This window comes from Xiphophorus hellerii, chromosome 8 (genome assembly GCF_003331165.1).
Source record: "Xiphophorus hellerii strain 12219 chromosome 8, Xiphophorus_hellerii-4.1, whole genome shotgun sequence".
NCBI classification, from domain to species: Eukaryota; Metazoa; Chordata; class Actinopteri; order Cyprinodontiformes; family Poeciliidae; genus Xiphophorus; species Xiphophorus hellerii.
This window is the reverse complement of record NC_045679.1, coordinates 3,149,218-3,165,401: the sequence shown is the minus strand read 5'-3', so window position 1 is coordinate 3,165,401 and position 16,184 is coordinate 3,149,218. Positions and strand designations below refer to the sequence as shown.

Below are 16,184 nucleotides of genomic sequence, written 5' to 3'. Positions count from 1 at the left end.
GGACACAAAAAACTCTAAATGAACACAGAAAACACAGATCCTGACAGTACCCCCCCCCTCAAGGGCGGCTACCAGACGCCCAAAAAAAACAAAACAAAAAAAACACAACAAGGGCGGGCGGAGGGGCGCCGGACGGCGGGCCAGAGTCCAAAATAACAAAAAACAACCCACCATTGTGGGCGGAAACACAGGAAGGGCCAAGAGTCCAAAAACAAACAAAAAACTACCCACAAGGTGGGCGGAGGCAAAGGAGGCGGGAACCACGGAGGTGGTCTGGCGGTCGTCCGCGGCGGCGGTACCCGCGGCGGCGGGAACCACGGAGGTGGTCCGGCGGTCGACCGCGGCGCTGGAGGCGGGAACCACAGAGGCGGTCCGGCGGCCGTCCGCGGCGCTGGAGGCGGGAACCCCAGAGGCGGGAACCACGGAGGCGGTCCGTCGGCCGTCCGCGGCGCTGGAGGCGGGAACCCCGGAGGCGGTCCGGCGGCCGTTCGCGGCGCTGGAGGCGGGAACCACGGAGGCGGTCCGGCGGCCGTCCGCGGCGCTGGAGGCGGGAATGATGAGTCCCAGGGGCCGCCCACAGACGGCGACGACGAGCCCCCCGAGGCAGGGTCTCTGGTGGAGCACAGAGAGTCGGGGTCTCGGTCGGAGCACAGGGGGTCTCAGTCGGAACACAGGGGGTCTGGGTCTCGGGAGGAACAGATAGGGACTGGGTCTCGGTCGGAGCGCAGGGGGTCTCGGTCTCGGGTGGAACACTGGGGGTCTCGGTCTCGGGTGGAACGCAGAGGGTCTCGGTCTCGGGTGGAACGCAGAGCGTCTCGGTCTCGGGTGGAACGCAGAGGGTCTCGCTCTCGGGTGGAACGCAGAGGGTCTCGGTCTCGGGTGGAACGCAGAGGGTCAGGGTCTCGGGTGGAACGCAGAGGGTCAGGGTCTCGGGTGGAACGCAGAGGGTCAGGGTCTCGGGTGGAACGCAGAGGGTCAGGGTCTCAGGAGGAACGCAGAAGGTCAGGGTCTCTGGAGGAACGCAGAAGGTCAGGGTCTCTGGAGGAGCACTGGGAGTCTCGGTAGGAACACTGGGGGTCTCGGTAGGAACACTGGGGGTCTCGGTAGGAACACTGGGAGTCTCAGTCTCTGGTGCGCCGGCTGCTACGGCCTCGGGTGCGCCAGCTGGAACGCCGGCTGATTCGGCCTGGGGTGCGCCGGCTGGAACGCCGGCTGATTCGGCCTGGGGTGCGCCGGCTGGAACGCCGGCTGATTCGGCCTGGGGTGCACCGGCTGGAACGCCGGCTGATTCGGCCTCGGGTGCGCCGGCTGGAACGCCGGCTGATTCGGCCTCGGGTGCGCCAGCTGGAAGTGAGCTGGAGCGGAGCCTGGGAACCGGCTGCGGGGGCGAGCCGGAGCGGAGCCTGGGAACCGGCTGTGGGGACGAGCCGGAGCGGAGCCTGGGAACCGGCTGCGGGGGCGAGCCGGAGCGGAGCCTGGGAACCGGCTGCGGGGGCGAGCCGGAGCGGAGCCTCCGAACCGGCAGCGGAGGCGAGCCGGAGCGAAGCCTTGGAACCGGCAGCGGGGGCGAGCCGGAGCGGAGCCTCGGAACCGGCAGCGGAGGCGAGCCGGAGCGAAGCCTTGGAACCGGCAGCGGAGGTGACAGCTCCGGAAGGCGACGAGGGGCCGGGTCCACCGGCGGCTCACGTCGCTGTCTCCGGGCTGACCGTGGAGGTGACGGCTCCGGAAAGCGACGAGGGGCCGGGTCTGCCGGCGGCTCACGTCGCTGTCTCCGGGCAGACAGCGGAGGTGGCGTCTCCGGAAAGCGACGAGGGGCCGGCTCCACCGGCGGCTCAGGTCGCTGGCTTCCCGGACGGAGGTATCGACGGGGGCCGTATCCGGGGGGTGCCAACACCAGTCTTGTCCCCCGGAAAAGCTCCCGCTGCAAGTCGGCGAGGGCTTCCGCTAGCTCCCTCTCCTCCCTGCCGGATCTCCGCCTCCGTCCGCTCTGCTCTTTTGGGGGGAACCTCCTGAATGCAGCTGGGTCCATCATGAGCAGCCTCACCGTTCGGTCTGGTCGGGTCCTACTGTCATGAAGTGCGGGTGTGAGGTGGTGAGGCAGAGGCAGCGGACCCAGGTATGATGAAAAAATGATGATTTAATGAGAAAACTTAGTCCAAACAACGAGCAGCAGGCACATGGAAACACTGACGACACAGAAGCTAACATTGACGAGGACCCGACGAGGAACAAGGAACACAGGTGGAGTTAAATACACGGGAGGGTAATCACAGAACGAGACACACCTGGGAACAATCAAGGGGAGGACAGGACAACGAAGAGACTCAAGGACACAAAAAACTCTAAATGAACACAGAAAACACAGATCCTGACAAGAACAGATAAATGTGTGGATGTGCCAAAACTTTCTCCAGCTGAACAGAAACAAAACTGAAGTTATTATTTTTGGACCTAAAGAGGAACGATCTAGAGTTATAGATCTAGAGTCAATGCACAGCTTCAGTTATTACAACTAAGAACCAGCGATCAGCCCGAAACCTGGGAGTAGTGATGGACTCTGACCTGAACCTCCAGTGCCACATAAAGACAGTCACAAAGTCTGCCTACTATCACCTGAAGAACATTTCCAGGGTTAAAGGACTAATGTCTCAGCCAGATCTAGAGAAACTCATCCATGCGTTCATCTTCAGTCGTATTGATTATTGCAACAGCGTCTTCACAGGTCTGTCCAACAAATCAATCAAACAGCTGCAGCTGATCCAGAATGCTGCTGCTGGCGTTCTCACTAAAACCAGGAAGATAGAGCACATAACACCAGTTTTAAAGTCCCTCCACTGGCTCCCTGTAGCTCAAAGAATAGACTTTAAAATACTGTTGTTAGTTTATAAATCACTGAACGGCTTAGCACCACAATACATTGAAGATATGCTTTTATTGTATCAACCTTCCAGACTTCTCAGGTCTTCTGGTTCTGGTTCTGCTCTGCATCCCCAGAACCAGAACCAAACGAGGAGAAGCAGCTTTCAGCATCTATGCACCACAAATTTGGAACAAACTTCCAGAAAACTGTAAAACAGCTGAAACACTAACTTCTTTTAAATCTCAACTAAACACCCACCTGTTTAGAATTGTATTTGAAATGTAATCAATTACAAATTTATTGATGTAACTTGACTTAATGATTGATTCTATGTTGCATTGTGATTCTGTGTTTGTAATGATGTAAAGCACTTTGAAATGCCTTGCTGCTGAAATGTGCTATACAAATAAAATTTGATTGATTGAATGCAGAATAAAAAGGGATGAAAACAGAACACATGTCAGTGAACAAACATCAAAATATTATTTAGAGGGTAAAAACTGATGATGTTTGGATGGTTTAAGGAACAAGATCAGATGTTGATCCAGGAAATGGATCAGTCCTTGATTTAACTCTAGTGTCCAGGAAGATTTCAGCTGATTGTGAAATGAGATTTATTAGATGCCTCATCTGGAGGCAGAGATCATTACCCAGTTTTCTGGAATATTCTCCTGACTAAGAACGGCTCACAAGGAAAATTAAAGAGTGGAGGGTCTTTAACGGAGATAAATAGGAACTCAGAATATATTAATGAAAATATTCAGATTCATCTTCAAACTGTCACATCATTCATCAAAGAGTCGGAGGAGTTCAGCAGTTAGATTTCCATGATGATCTACGGAGGATAGAAAGAACTTTAAAACAATGTTGGATGGAGCTCCTGACCAATCAGCCGCAAGAAGCAAAGATGAGAAGAAAAGGAGCTTCATGATGGTCAGATGGATGTTTAAAAGTTCAGATAGAGAAATAACTAACTCTGGATTTTAAGCAAAACTCACAAATTTGATAAAGTTGAGTTAAAATATATTACACATGAAGCAGCATCTAGAAAAATAAACATTCATAACGAAAAAATTAAAATTTAATAGTATAGTATTTCTATCTATTTGCTATTTTGACCTCCACCAGGAGGCGACATCGGGAAAATAATCAACCATATAAATGGAATCAGGAAAGAAAGTAAATCCCTTGTTTTCCAGTAGGAGGGAAGAAATCCAGTGAATGATGAGGAAAAAGTAGAAATGAGAACAGAAACTTGTTCTGATCCAAAGTTCTGATAAATTTAATGAGAAAGATAAAAAAGACAAGATCAGCTCATCCAGAACTTCTGCAGTGGAGGGAGGATTACTTTTACAACCCATTACTGTTGGATTCAGGATGCTGCTTCTTCTTCTTGGTCTCATTGTAAATGTGTGCAGCAGCGCCACCTGGTGGTGTTGGTTGGTAGAGGAAGTGCTGAAAGGTTGGAGGTGTTTATCAGAGGTGTGTGATGATGGAAGCCTCTCCCTGGTTTGTGAGTCTGAGCTCAGAGATCAAATCTTTGATTCTTGTTGAACTCTTTGTTGAATGTGATGCAGCTTCTCCTTTTTAATGTTTGTATTTCTGGATATTACAGTGAGGCCACAGCAGGTTTTCAGCAGCAGGGCTGTTTAGTGTTTCATTCCTTCATCTGGGGGTGGGAGTGTGGATGGAACAGGTATCCAGGTGTTGTGTCAGAGTTTAGATTGATTGTATTTTAATGCTGATTATTAAATCAGGTTGAGCTTCCAGAAATGTTTCCTTAGTTTCCTGATGTCCTTTTAGGCTTCAGTGAGTTTCTTCAGGTTGTTACTGAGGGATTTCCTTTCTCCTCTCTGTTGGAGCTTTTCCTGTGTTTGGAGAAATGAGTTGTGCTGCAGCAGCACCAACTGTCCTTCCTACATCCACTGCAGTTTGCAATCGAAATGTTGGACTGTTCCTGTCTCAGTGGAGGACAATGTGTGTCTGAGAGACATGTAATGTCCATGTTTGCTGCTGAAAGAGACTGATGGTCTGACCCCCCTCCTCCTTTCAGGGTGGAGCCTGCTGGAGTCCCATTCTTGACACCAGGTCTGAGGAAGTGTAAGTGTGTTTTTCATCTGATTCATGACAACAAAGCAGCTCACATTCAACCATCTTCAAACTGTCACATCACTCATTCAGGAGTCATCATCAAAGTGTCAATAAATGATTAATAACTGCAGCTGGATTGTGTTTGTTCTCTCCATCAGATTCCTGTCAACTCACCATCGACACAAACACAGTGAACAAAAAACTCAAACTGTCTGAAGACAACAGGAAGGTGACATGTGAGGAGCTTCAGTCATATCCTGATCATGCAGACAGATTTGATCGTCCTCAGCTGCTGTGTAGAACTGGTCTGACTGGTCGCTGTTACTGGGAGGTCGAGTGGAGAGGAAGAGTTGATATATCAGTGAGTTACAGAAGAATCAGGAGGAAAGGAATCAGTACATACTGTAGGTTTGGAGGGAATGATCATTCCTGGAGTCTGAGATGCTCTGATGATGGTTACTCTGTCTGGCATAATACAAGAGGAACTCATCTCTCCTCCTCCTCTGTCTCTAACAGAGTAGTAGTGTATGTGGACTGTCCTGCTGGCATTCTGTCCTTCTACAGAGTTTCCTCTGACTCACTGATTCTCCTCCACACCTTCAACACCACATTCACTGAACCTCTGATTCCTGGATTTTGGTTCAGTTCTGGTTCCTCTTCAGTGTTTCTGTGCTGAATTTAGTCTAAAGAGTTTCTTCCTGTCAAAGAAACTCTCTCACTGTTGAACAGATCCATAGAAATTGCTTCTTCTTCCAGTCCTTTAAAGATGGAAGCTGGGATTATTCCAGGATTTTTCCAGGATCCATATGTTGTTTTTCTGTTTTCAGTCAAAGATTATTTTAATTTACTGCAGTTTTTCTCAATCACTGGACATTTTCTGTTTCTGTCAGCTCCTATTTTCTTAAATACATCTGGGATTGAAATGTTAAATGATCCTTTTGTGTATTTGCTGCAGTTATTCTTCATGTTTTTTAGTGAACAATATACACATTTTCTTCTGAATTTGGTTCATTTGCTGTTCATTCTGTTCTGTTCCTGTTTAAATCTCAACTCTGACTTTCATAAATACCTTATTTACAGTAAAACATTCCCATCTTGAAACCAGTTGGTGAAGGTCTTGTTAGAGATTTTTTGGTATTATCATTTTATTCTTACTCTAGTTCACATTAAGTCTATAGATCTTTGTGATTTTCTGTTTAAAGTGTTCTCTTCTTTAAATGACCTGGAGGTCACTACTGTCTGTTCAACTTTACGAGAAATAGATAACACTAAGTTTCTCAGACCTTAAATCCTTTTACAAGAACACCTCCTAATTTAGTAACTACCTGTGAGCAGTCGTATTTTGTTTTCTTGACAGTACTGACCGAGATTTGAACCGGGCTCAGACCTTTGATCAGATATCACATCTGGAGCTGGGTTGTTAGATGTTTGGGTTAGAAGCTTTACGACCTCTGTTGTCTTTCTGACTGCCCCCTTGCCTGTTCTTCTTTGACAATAAAAACAGGAGTTTTTGTGAGGGCAGATCAGAACGCTCTGTAGAACTGATCGGAGGAGAGGTTTGATAGAGTGTTCTCCTTTTGCAAAAGCTCTACATAAAATTCATATACGTTGTCTGTGGTTCTTTCTTTTATTTAGGTTCGAAAGGAAAATACCTATCAGTCTAATGACGATGCTTTGAATTAGAAAAGGGAGAAAATCTTAATATTTTCCATTTCATTCAGAACTTCTACCTGAAACTCAGAACCTGCAGAACATTTTTCTCTTTGGAGAAAAAAATCCCAGGAACTGGAAGATCAGAGCAGAATGAAAACTGGAGATCAGTGTTGGACAGAAAAGGTCTGATCGCTGCATCTCTGCTATATTTTAAATATACATTTGATAACAAAACTGAATCTACTTTTATCTGCTGCTGACTGCAGGCTGCATCTGAGCAGCTAATGCAGGTTCTACTCTTAATTAAGTCTCTGGTCAAAATGGAGTCCAGTTTGGGATGAGAGACTTTTTGTGGTTCCGTTTTCAAATATAAATACTGCACAAGCTGGATGACGGAGCAGAATCACAGTCCCAACCAAAAATGGCCTATAAAAAAGGTGAGGATGTGACGATGTCAGAAGGATGGTGGCCTAACAGAAAAATAAGCACCATTGATTTTGAATGCTGCCTACATTTAATTATGTGATACATCTACATGTTTTATATTAATTCAATCTGTATTTAATACTTTTGACACAAAATGAAAGTACATATTTAATGTGCTGGTTGCATTTTTAAATTCAACATATGAAATATTTAGCCCTTCATTTTAAGAAAAGATGTTTAGCTCTCTTGATACAAGAGAAAACTATTTTTAAGAAAGTTGTCACTTATCAGTTAATTGTTATTGATTGCTTAGACCAATTAACTTTAGATTAATTCAATTGAACTTACATCTCAGTCTTATGTAAAATAAACATGAATGAAGGGTTTTCTCTAGCTGTACCCAATAATCATCATAATTAATTTAATTACTTCTATAATACATGTATACACGTCACTTATTTTGTAATTTCTCTAAAAATAACACAATTTTTCAAAATTTTATTTCTCAAACTGTCATTTGAGAAATTTTATTTTGAGAAATTTAATTTATCAAAATTTAAGAAATTAAATTTTGATAATTTAATTTCTTAAATTATCAAAATAAATTCAGTTTCTTGATGATTTTCTAAGGATATGCTGTAAAATTGTAAGTTTCATATTTCACCTTTATATAATAAAATTAATCCTACATAATTAGTTTTCCTTTTTTTTTTTTTTTATTTATTTATTTATGATTTTCAAGAATAAACAGGCAAATTAGAGGACAAAACAACAAGGATAAAAAAAAAACTAACCAGAATCATCAAAACAAAAATCCACAGAACAGAACAATCAAAACACTGTCAGCTAACAAAGGGTCTGATAAGAGGATAAAATGCACATCAGATTGTAGAGTGTTATCGAGCATGAGACAGAGTCCAAGCGAGTAAGAGACATTTCTGAGGACATTGAAACAAACAGCCCACCATGGAATATGGAATAACAAGAAAAGATGAACACAAGTTATAATCACAATAAACATGACGCAACGGTAAATGAGTAAAATAAATTATTAGAAAATACAGGTCCAGATGTAAACGACAGTTATTTTAGCCTATTATTTTGTATGTATCTATTGAAAGGACCCCACACATCCAGGAACTTCTGATGATTGTCAGACAAAGAGTATCGAATCTCCTCAAGATAGATACAGGACACCATATCATTAAGCCATTTCTTAAAACAAGGCGGGGTAGAGGATTTCCATTCCCGTAGAATAACCCGCTTTGCTACCACTAAACCAAACATTAGAGACTGTTGTAGGGACATGGGAAGAGCAAGAGAGGATTTAGAGCAACCCAAAATGATCAAATGCCTATCCGGACATAGAGGCTTGCCATAAGCATTGCTATAAAATTCAAAAATCTTGCACCAGAAGTCCATTAGTTTAGGACAGGAGCAAAACATGTGACCCAGAGTCCCATCATCTAATTTACATTTGTCGCATTTTGGTGAGACGCAGGGGAATAGCCTATTGAGTTTAGTTTTAGAAAAGTGCAGCCGATGGATAACTCTGAATTGAATAAGTTGCAGTCTAGAGTTAATGGAGCAGGTCTTCATTCTTGAAAGAGACAAATCCCATTGCTCATACGAAATCTCACCAAGTAGATCAGAAGCCCAGGCCTCTTTTATATGCCTAGTAGATGGGGATGAACTGAAAAGATTAACAAACTGAGAAATTAGGTTTTTAGAGGTAGAGGGCTTTCTTATAAGCTTGTAGAAACTATGCTGTGCCGGTAAGGTTTCATAGTGGGGGAGGTGCTGTTTTACAAAGTTCCGAGCTTGCAAGTACCTGAAAAAATGGCTAGAAGGAAGACCAAATTTTGCTTGTAGTTGCGTGAAGGAAGCAAAGTGATTATTAATGTATAAATCCTTAACAGCAACTATCCCCTTATTTAACCAGTGCTTAAAAACTACATCCATATTACCTGGCTTAAATGCTGAATTCTGACAAATCGGAGCATAGATGGACAAGCCAGGGAGATTCAATACATTCTTTAACTGCTTCAGAATCCTGAGTGAATTTCTTAGTATAAAATTATCCTTCAGCAACTGAAAGGACAAAGAAGGATTGGAAAACAATACTGCAGCTGAGGAAGAAGAAGTAAGCTCCAATAACGCAAGGTTTTCGTTCAATGGCCATTTGGGTAGTAGCGAGTCAACCACCTCACCCCTCGAACAGAACTGAGTCCAGAAAACCCAGGATCTGGCATTACACGCCCAGTAATAGTATCGAAAAACAGGAAGGCCTAGGCCCCCCTCCGCAGTAGGTTTCTGTAGGTGAGACTTTGATATTCGAGGGCGCTTACCAGCCCAGACAAAAGGGATTATAATAGAGTCTATCATCTTAAAAAAGGAAGCAGTGAGATAAATGGGTATATTTTGAAAAAGATAGGTAAATTTCGGAAGGAGCACCATCTTGACAACATTGATGCGACCAATCAATGAAAGAGGAAGGTGCCTCCACATGTCAGCCATGGATTTAATTTTGTTGATTAAATCCAAAAAATTATATTTAAAAAGGAGTTTAGGGTCTCTTGTGATATTTATCCCCAGATACTCGAAATGACTAGTGGAAACTTTGAATGGCAGATTGCTAAGAAAAGCAGCGTTCAGACCATTTGAAAGAGGCATAAAAAGACTTTTATCCCAATTAATAGTAAAACCGGAAAGCTTGCCAAATTTATTTATAAGTGCAAGAAGTGGAGAAAGAGAGACTGTAACGTCTGAAAGGGTCAGGATAACATCGTCTGCATACAGGCCAATGGGACTATCTGTAGCATAGTCTGAAATGCCAGTGATCGATGGATGGTTCCTGATGGAAATAGCAAGGGGTTCCATGGCCAATGCAAATAGCAACGGAGAAAGACAACACCCCTGTCTGGTTCCGCGATGCAATAAAAAAGAAGCAGACCTGTCGTGATTAGTCAGAACTGAGGATCTTGGCTGAGCATAAAGCATTTTTAGTAAAGTCATAAATTTATCGCCAAAGCCAAATTTTTGGAGAACCAAAAACAAATAGTCCCATTCAATTTGGTCGAATGCCTGTTGAGCATCTAATGAAATAACTGCGGAGGCAGGAAGGTTGGACTGGTACATAACACTTAAGAGTCGACGAGTGTTTGAAAAGGAATACCTGTTGGGGATAAAGCCAGTCTGGTTGGGATGGATCAGATGAGCTATGCATTTATTTAAACGAGTAGCTAGTACTTTGGCTACTATTTTTTGGTCACCATTTAGTAAGCTTAAAGGACGGTATGAGGCAACATTAGAGCAATCCCTGCCCTTCTTCAGGAGAAGACAGATATGAGCATCATACAAACTCTGGGGAAACACTCCCTCCACCACAGAAGAGTTCACCATACGCAGAAGAAGAGGGGCAACCAGATCCAAATAACATTTATAGAAATCTATTCCAAACCCATCCGGACCACAAGCCTTACCAGGAGATAAAGAGTGTATCGCGGCTTTAATTTCTTCAATAGTAAAACTAGAGTCCAGGTGTGCCCTGGCGGATTCATCCAGGACAGGTACATTTAAATTGTTTAGAAAGACTTTAATATCCGTGCTGGTAGCACTACTCTTGGAGGTGTATAAATCACTGTAATAATTGAAAAAGGCATCATTAATGAGTTTAGGATCAGTTAACAGTTGGCCAGAAGGAGAAGTAACTTTATGAATAGCTCTATCTGCCAGTGTGCCTTTTATTTGTCTAGAAAGCAATCTATCAGGTTTGTCCGCCAGTTCAAAATGCTTTTGTTTAAGTTTGCGAATGCAATTACCAACTTGTTCCCCAAGCATGTGGTTATATTCAGATTTTATCTTCAGAATGGCATTAAGTATATTTTCATCATTTGAGTTCTGGTACCTGACCTCCAAAACAGCCAATTCAGCCTGAATATCTGCAAAACGCTGAGATCTGGCCCTTTTGACCGAAGACTGATAAGAAATAATGTTGCCCCTCAGAACCACCTTAAATGTCTCCCACAAGACTGAATCAGACACATCACCTTTGTCATTAAAAAGAAGGAAATCTGAGATTTTAGCTGAAATGAAGTCCTTAAGTGCTTGATCCGAATTGATGGGGGGGATAAACTTCCAGTTGAACGATGGAGCATGAAGATTAAAGTGGATCTGAAGTAAAAGAGGGGCGTGATCTGAAATTAAGATCCCGTGATAGAGAGAACTGACTGTACGTGAAATCAATTTAGAATCAATTAAAAAGTGGTCAATTCTGGTAAAACTACCATGGGAGGGGGAAAAAAATGAGTATTTGCGATCGGAAGGATGCTGAAGCCTCCAGATATCCACTAAGTTTAGTGACTTAATGAGGTTATTTAAAACAGACACTGATTTCAAAGAAGAGGCAACCTTATTGGAGGACCTATCCAACACTGGATCGAGATAACAGTTGAAGTCACCTCCTATAATCATGTCACTATTATTAAATTGTGCAATAGTATCAAATATCTTGCAGAAAAAGTCGGGGCAGTCACAATTTGGGGCATAAATATTCAAAAGGGCAACAGGGATGGAATTAATTTCGCCAGTGACAAGCACATATCTCCCCCCCGGATCTGCAGACATGGAGTTAAAAATAAATGGAATAGACTTGCGGATAAGGATTGCAACCCCTCTAGCCTTGGAAGAAAAATTAGCCTGGTAAACCTGAGACACCCAAGAAGATCTCAACCGTCTCTGCTCAGTTGGATGAATATGAGTCTCCTGCAAAAAGATAATATCAGATGAAAGTGATTTTAGATGTGAAAACACCTTCGCTCTTTTAAGTGCCTTACCAAGGCCTCTACAGTTCCAGGAAACAAAATTAATAGGACTCATGCTCGACTTAAAAGTGCTATTATCCTGCATTTATCACAACGTAAAAAAAGCAGCTGACAGGGTAAACAAAACAAAACACAGGCAATTTAACAGCAACAACGCAGAAACAAAAACCCCAAAACTCACCCTTGCCGCAACATGAACAAAGCGGCATATCCCAAAATCTAGAGTGGAGGCTGCCGGGTAACAGAGCAAAAAAAAAAAAAAAAAATCACAAGTGGGTAATCTAAACACAACACGCCGTGTTTACCTCCAGAATTGTATAGATGTTAATATGCACCAAAGCTTAATCGAACTAGCAGACTAACTAGCACAGAATGATTAACAAAGTCATTTAATATGAGACAATGAATTGGCAAACCGCTCTGCATCAGTCGGTGAAGTGAAGGATTTCACAGTGTCATTTAAAGACACTTGCAGCTTGGCAGGAAAACGCAGGGAACATGTGGCTCCGGCCTCCACCAGCCTCTTCCTCACGGTGTTGAAAGCCTGGCGCTGCGCTGAAACCTCTGCTGTGTAGTCTGGGAATATGAAAACTTTCTGGCCGTGGTACATCAGAGGGGCTTGCTGTCGACTCAACCGCAGAATATTCATCACGTCGCGGTCATTGTGGACCCTGGCGATGATAATCCGAGGACGTTCATTAGGAAGTGGCTTTGGTCTCAGGGCACGATGCGCCCTATCAATTTTAACGGGCTTGGGAAAGCTGTCCTGTCCCAGCAGCTCAGAGATAAATTTTGAGACAAATTCTGCAGGTCGAGCCCCCTCTACACCTTCCCTGAGGCCAACAATCCGAATGTTTTGTCTGCACGAGCGTCCCTCCAAGTCGTCAACCTTTTTCTTAAGAAGGCCGTTAGCCGCCGCTAGCTCGCTACATGATGACTCCAGGGCCGAAACACGGGCATCGGTAGAGGTTAGAGCCGAGTCCATGTCATCCAAACGGTGCCGGACCTCACTGTGCTCTGTCTGCAGGGTTGTTAAACGAGCTTCAATTGAGTCCAGACGTCCTTCCAGTGATTTCTTGAGAGTATCCACGAGTGTGTAGACTTTAGAAAGATCATCTTTGTGGCTATTGACGGCGGCTAGTATAGTCTCGTTGCTAACAGCGGAGCCCGCCTGAGCAGTCGACTTCTGGGCTTCGTCTTTCCTAGGCATGATGTGAAATGCCAAAACTAAAATAAACTGAAGAGACGGGTGCTAGCTACTCACTCGGTGAAAAAAATAATATCTTTGGTGCAGTGAATAAGTTTTAAATGAAGGCAGTGACACGGAGCTCTGCAAAACACGTCTACTCCATTACAGCACACTAGCGCCCCCCCTTAGTTTTCCTTTTCAGTTAAATAATCATTCTTCCTCAAAAAAGTCAAAGGTGGCGTGCCGTGGTGGCGTAGCGGTTAACGTGACCCGTATTTGGAGGCCTTGAGTCCTCGACTCGGCCATCACAGGTTCGGCTCCCGGACAAAACAATATTTCCTGTCAGCCCACTGTCATATAAGGGACACTAGAGCCCACAAAAGACCCCCTGGAGAGGTAAAAAAAAAAAAAGTCAAAGGTTTAATTTATACCTTGACATTACTGATTTTTAAAATCAGATTTGGACTCGTCCCCCAAGCATAAGAAAGAAATCATGAAGCTGTAACTTGAATCAAAGTCTGAGTTTATTATGTAATTCATCTACATTTACAGATACTTACTGACAGATGCACAAGTCACCAGTGTTGTATAAAGTACTGAAATCTCAGAGTCAAGTAAAAGTATAAGTACCTCTCCAAAATACGACTTTGGTAAAAGTCCAAGTCACTGACTGAAATGTTATTTGAGTTAAAGTCTTAAAGTATCTGAAACTTCTTGTACTCAAGTATGGAAATTACTGTAAAAATGGATGTACTCAAGTAATGTAATGAAAAATACAAGTAAAAAGTAAAACAAAGCAAATGCAGTTTGAATGACTTTTTTTATATTTTGGTCAACTTGTCAAATACACTTAAAATAATGTACACAACCAAGTGCAGGCAAAATTAAACCTGCTAATAAATTGTTCCAGTTTTAAAGAGTAGCACATGTTAATGGTTTGTGGTTTTGAACTTGCATGCCTTTCCTATATTCGTTAAATTTAGTCTAAATTGCTATCGCTATGGCTTCTGTCCCCCTTGAACAGAGGAGTCTAGGTAGCCTGCTACAGTCAACATTAGGCCTAAGCTAAATACACCACGTGTGGAACTGAAACAATGCCAAACAAAGTTCATTTATACAGGTAACGTTATGCTCAAGATTTCACAATAGTGCCTAGTGACCAAGCTATAGTTACTGAAACAGGAGGATTATAACCATTTCATAAGACGTTACCTCGATGTGTTTCTTCAAGTTGGACGGGGAGTTTTTGTAAGATAGAATTTCCACATCTTCGGGCAGGAATAACATAAACTGCATGCGGTACGACGAATCTTTAACACCCACGAAAGAGTGTATTGTGTTTAAATAAGGCCATGGGCTCTCATCACCAGCTGGTGGTTCCCCTGGAGCCGTGTCCGACGTAGTTGCAGTCATTGTGGTCTCCGTCTCCTCCTCCATGTGGCTGCTGCTGATTGCGAGACTTGCTTTGTGTTTAATGGGAGAAGCGAAACAGGTGTATCCTATTGGTGGTGATGAACAAGACCAGGCAAGTAGGCTACCGACTTTGTTCGGTAGCCTGCTTGCTACTTGCTAATCAGTAGGTGGGGTCAAAACACTTTGTTTCTCTCTCTCGCTTTTTTGTAACGAGTAACTAAACCACACATTGAAAATGTATCGGAGTAAAAGTATGCAATTAAGTTCGGAAATATAGTGAAGTAAAAGTGAAAGTCATCAAAAATTTTCATACTCGAGGAAAGTATGAAGTACTCCAAAATATACTTAAGTAAAGTAGTGAAGTATTTTTACTTCGTTACTATACAACACTGCAAGTCACAAACCACTACTTCTACTAATAATCAGAAATAAAAGGGATAATAATAAATTAATCTATGCTAACTCATCAATAAGCCAAGTTCTGGTGTAAAATAAGACAAGGTGGAAATAGTGCAGCAGATAATTGAATATTTCAGCAAAACCTTTCACATGCAGATGGAAGAACATAACTTGGCACAGATGTTACCAGGGGCTAGTTATATTGCAAGAAAAACTGAAACAAATACGGTCATTTTTCATGATGGTTATTAAGGAAATTTTATTTTTGCATTGAATACATCAATATTTATCACATATGAATACTTTTTGATTCTTGATTTTTTTATTCTTCAAAATACCCACCATAGTTGTCATGGAAAATTAAGTTTGTGTGCTAAAATTGCTAATTAGATTAATGTGTTTGGTGTAAAATCACTGCCTAGACAACTTGAAACATAGAAAGCCTTTGTTTTTTGATCTTGTATTTCCTTTTCCTGGTGGACAGTTTTCAAAATGGCCGTCATACTCAATGGAGAATGTACTGTATGTTTGTAATAAAATTGGCAGTAGGTATTACCAATGGTAGCGACAGCTAAACAAAATGTTAGGTTCATTTACCGCTAATTTCAAAACAAGAGCCTTAGTTGAGCTTCTGCAAAACTGTTAGACACTTAAAATATTTAAAGAAGTTATTTTTAAAGCAATAAACACATTAAAACAATATTGCTAAGCTGTAAAATACATGAAAAAAGTTGTGGAAGATAACGAAACATGGCTAAACATTAATGTAGGAGCCATTTAACCTTTTCTGTGTTTATCGCCACCAGGGGGCGAATTTCATTTTGAGTTCTGTGTGTCTGATGGGGGATGGGTATTTAAGGTCAACGGTGATTCTGTTCAGGTGTTGTTAGTGGGAAGAGGCAACAGTTTTCCACTGTGTTTGGTTTAGGTTTTGATGTCGAATTTACGTGTAGCTACATTGAAGTAGCAAACAATGGACATTGTTCTGTTCAATAAATGACCTTTTATGAGTCAAACTAAAGATCGACCTGATGAATCTCTACTGAACGCACGTAAGAACAACGCCTTCAAGCACAACAACCAGTAGCCTAAAATATAGGATTTTAGCCGCTACAATTAAAATAAATCTGCAGATGCTGATGCTAAGCCATTAAACACATCAAAAAATGAGTGTGATAATGCTAAACCACCAAATACTTTATAAATTAGCAAAATATACAGCTAATCACACAAATAATTGACAGAATTAGTTCTACTTTTGCTACATATTATTATTTTAAAGTTGCATAAATAGGATGACCAAAGTTGAAAACACATGAAGGAACCTAAA

The 16,184-nt window shown here is 42.7% G+C and overlaps 2 protein-coding genes across 2 annotated transcripts in view; both read left to right on the top strand.

Annotated features, from left to right (window-relative positions):
• The window catches only part of LOC116724446 (NLR family CARD domain-containing protein 3-like), a 69,004-nt gene extending 62,451 nt beyond the window's left edge, over positions 1-6,553 (top strand). Inside the window, exons 12-13 of the mRNA XM_032570164.1 lie at positions 4,914-4,960; positions 5,110-6,553. Of these exons, the coding sequence (XP_032426055.1) occupies positions 4,914-4,960; positions 5,110-5,627 (565 nt within the window). The 3' untranslated portion in view covers positions 5,628-6,553. The remainder of the gene's footprint in view (positions 1-4,913; positions 4,961-5,109) is intronic.
• Positions 1-16,184, top strand: part of LOC116724487 (NLR family CARD domain-containing protein 3-like) — a 638,369-nt gene that overhangs the window by 96,051 nt on the left and 526,134 nt on the right. The window lies entirely within an intron of this gene.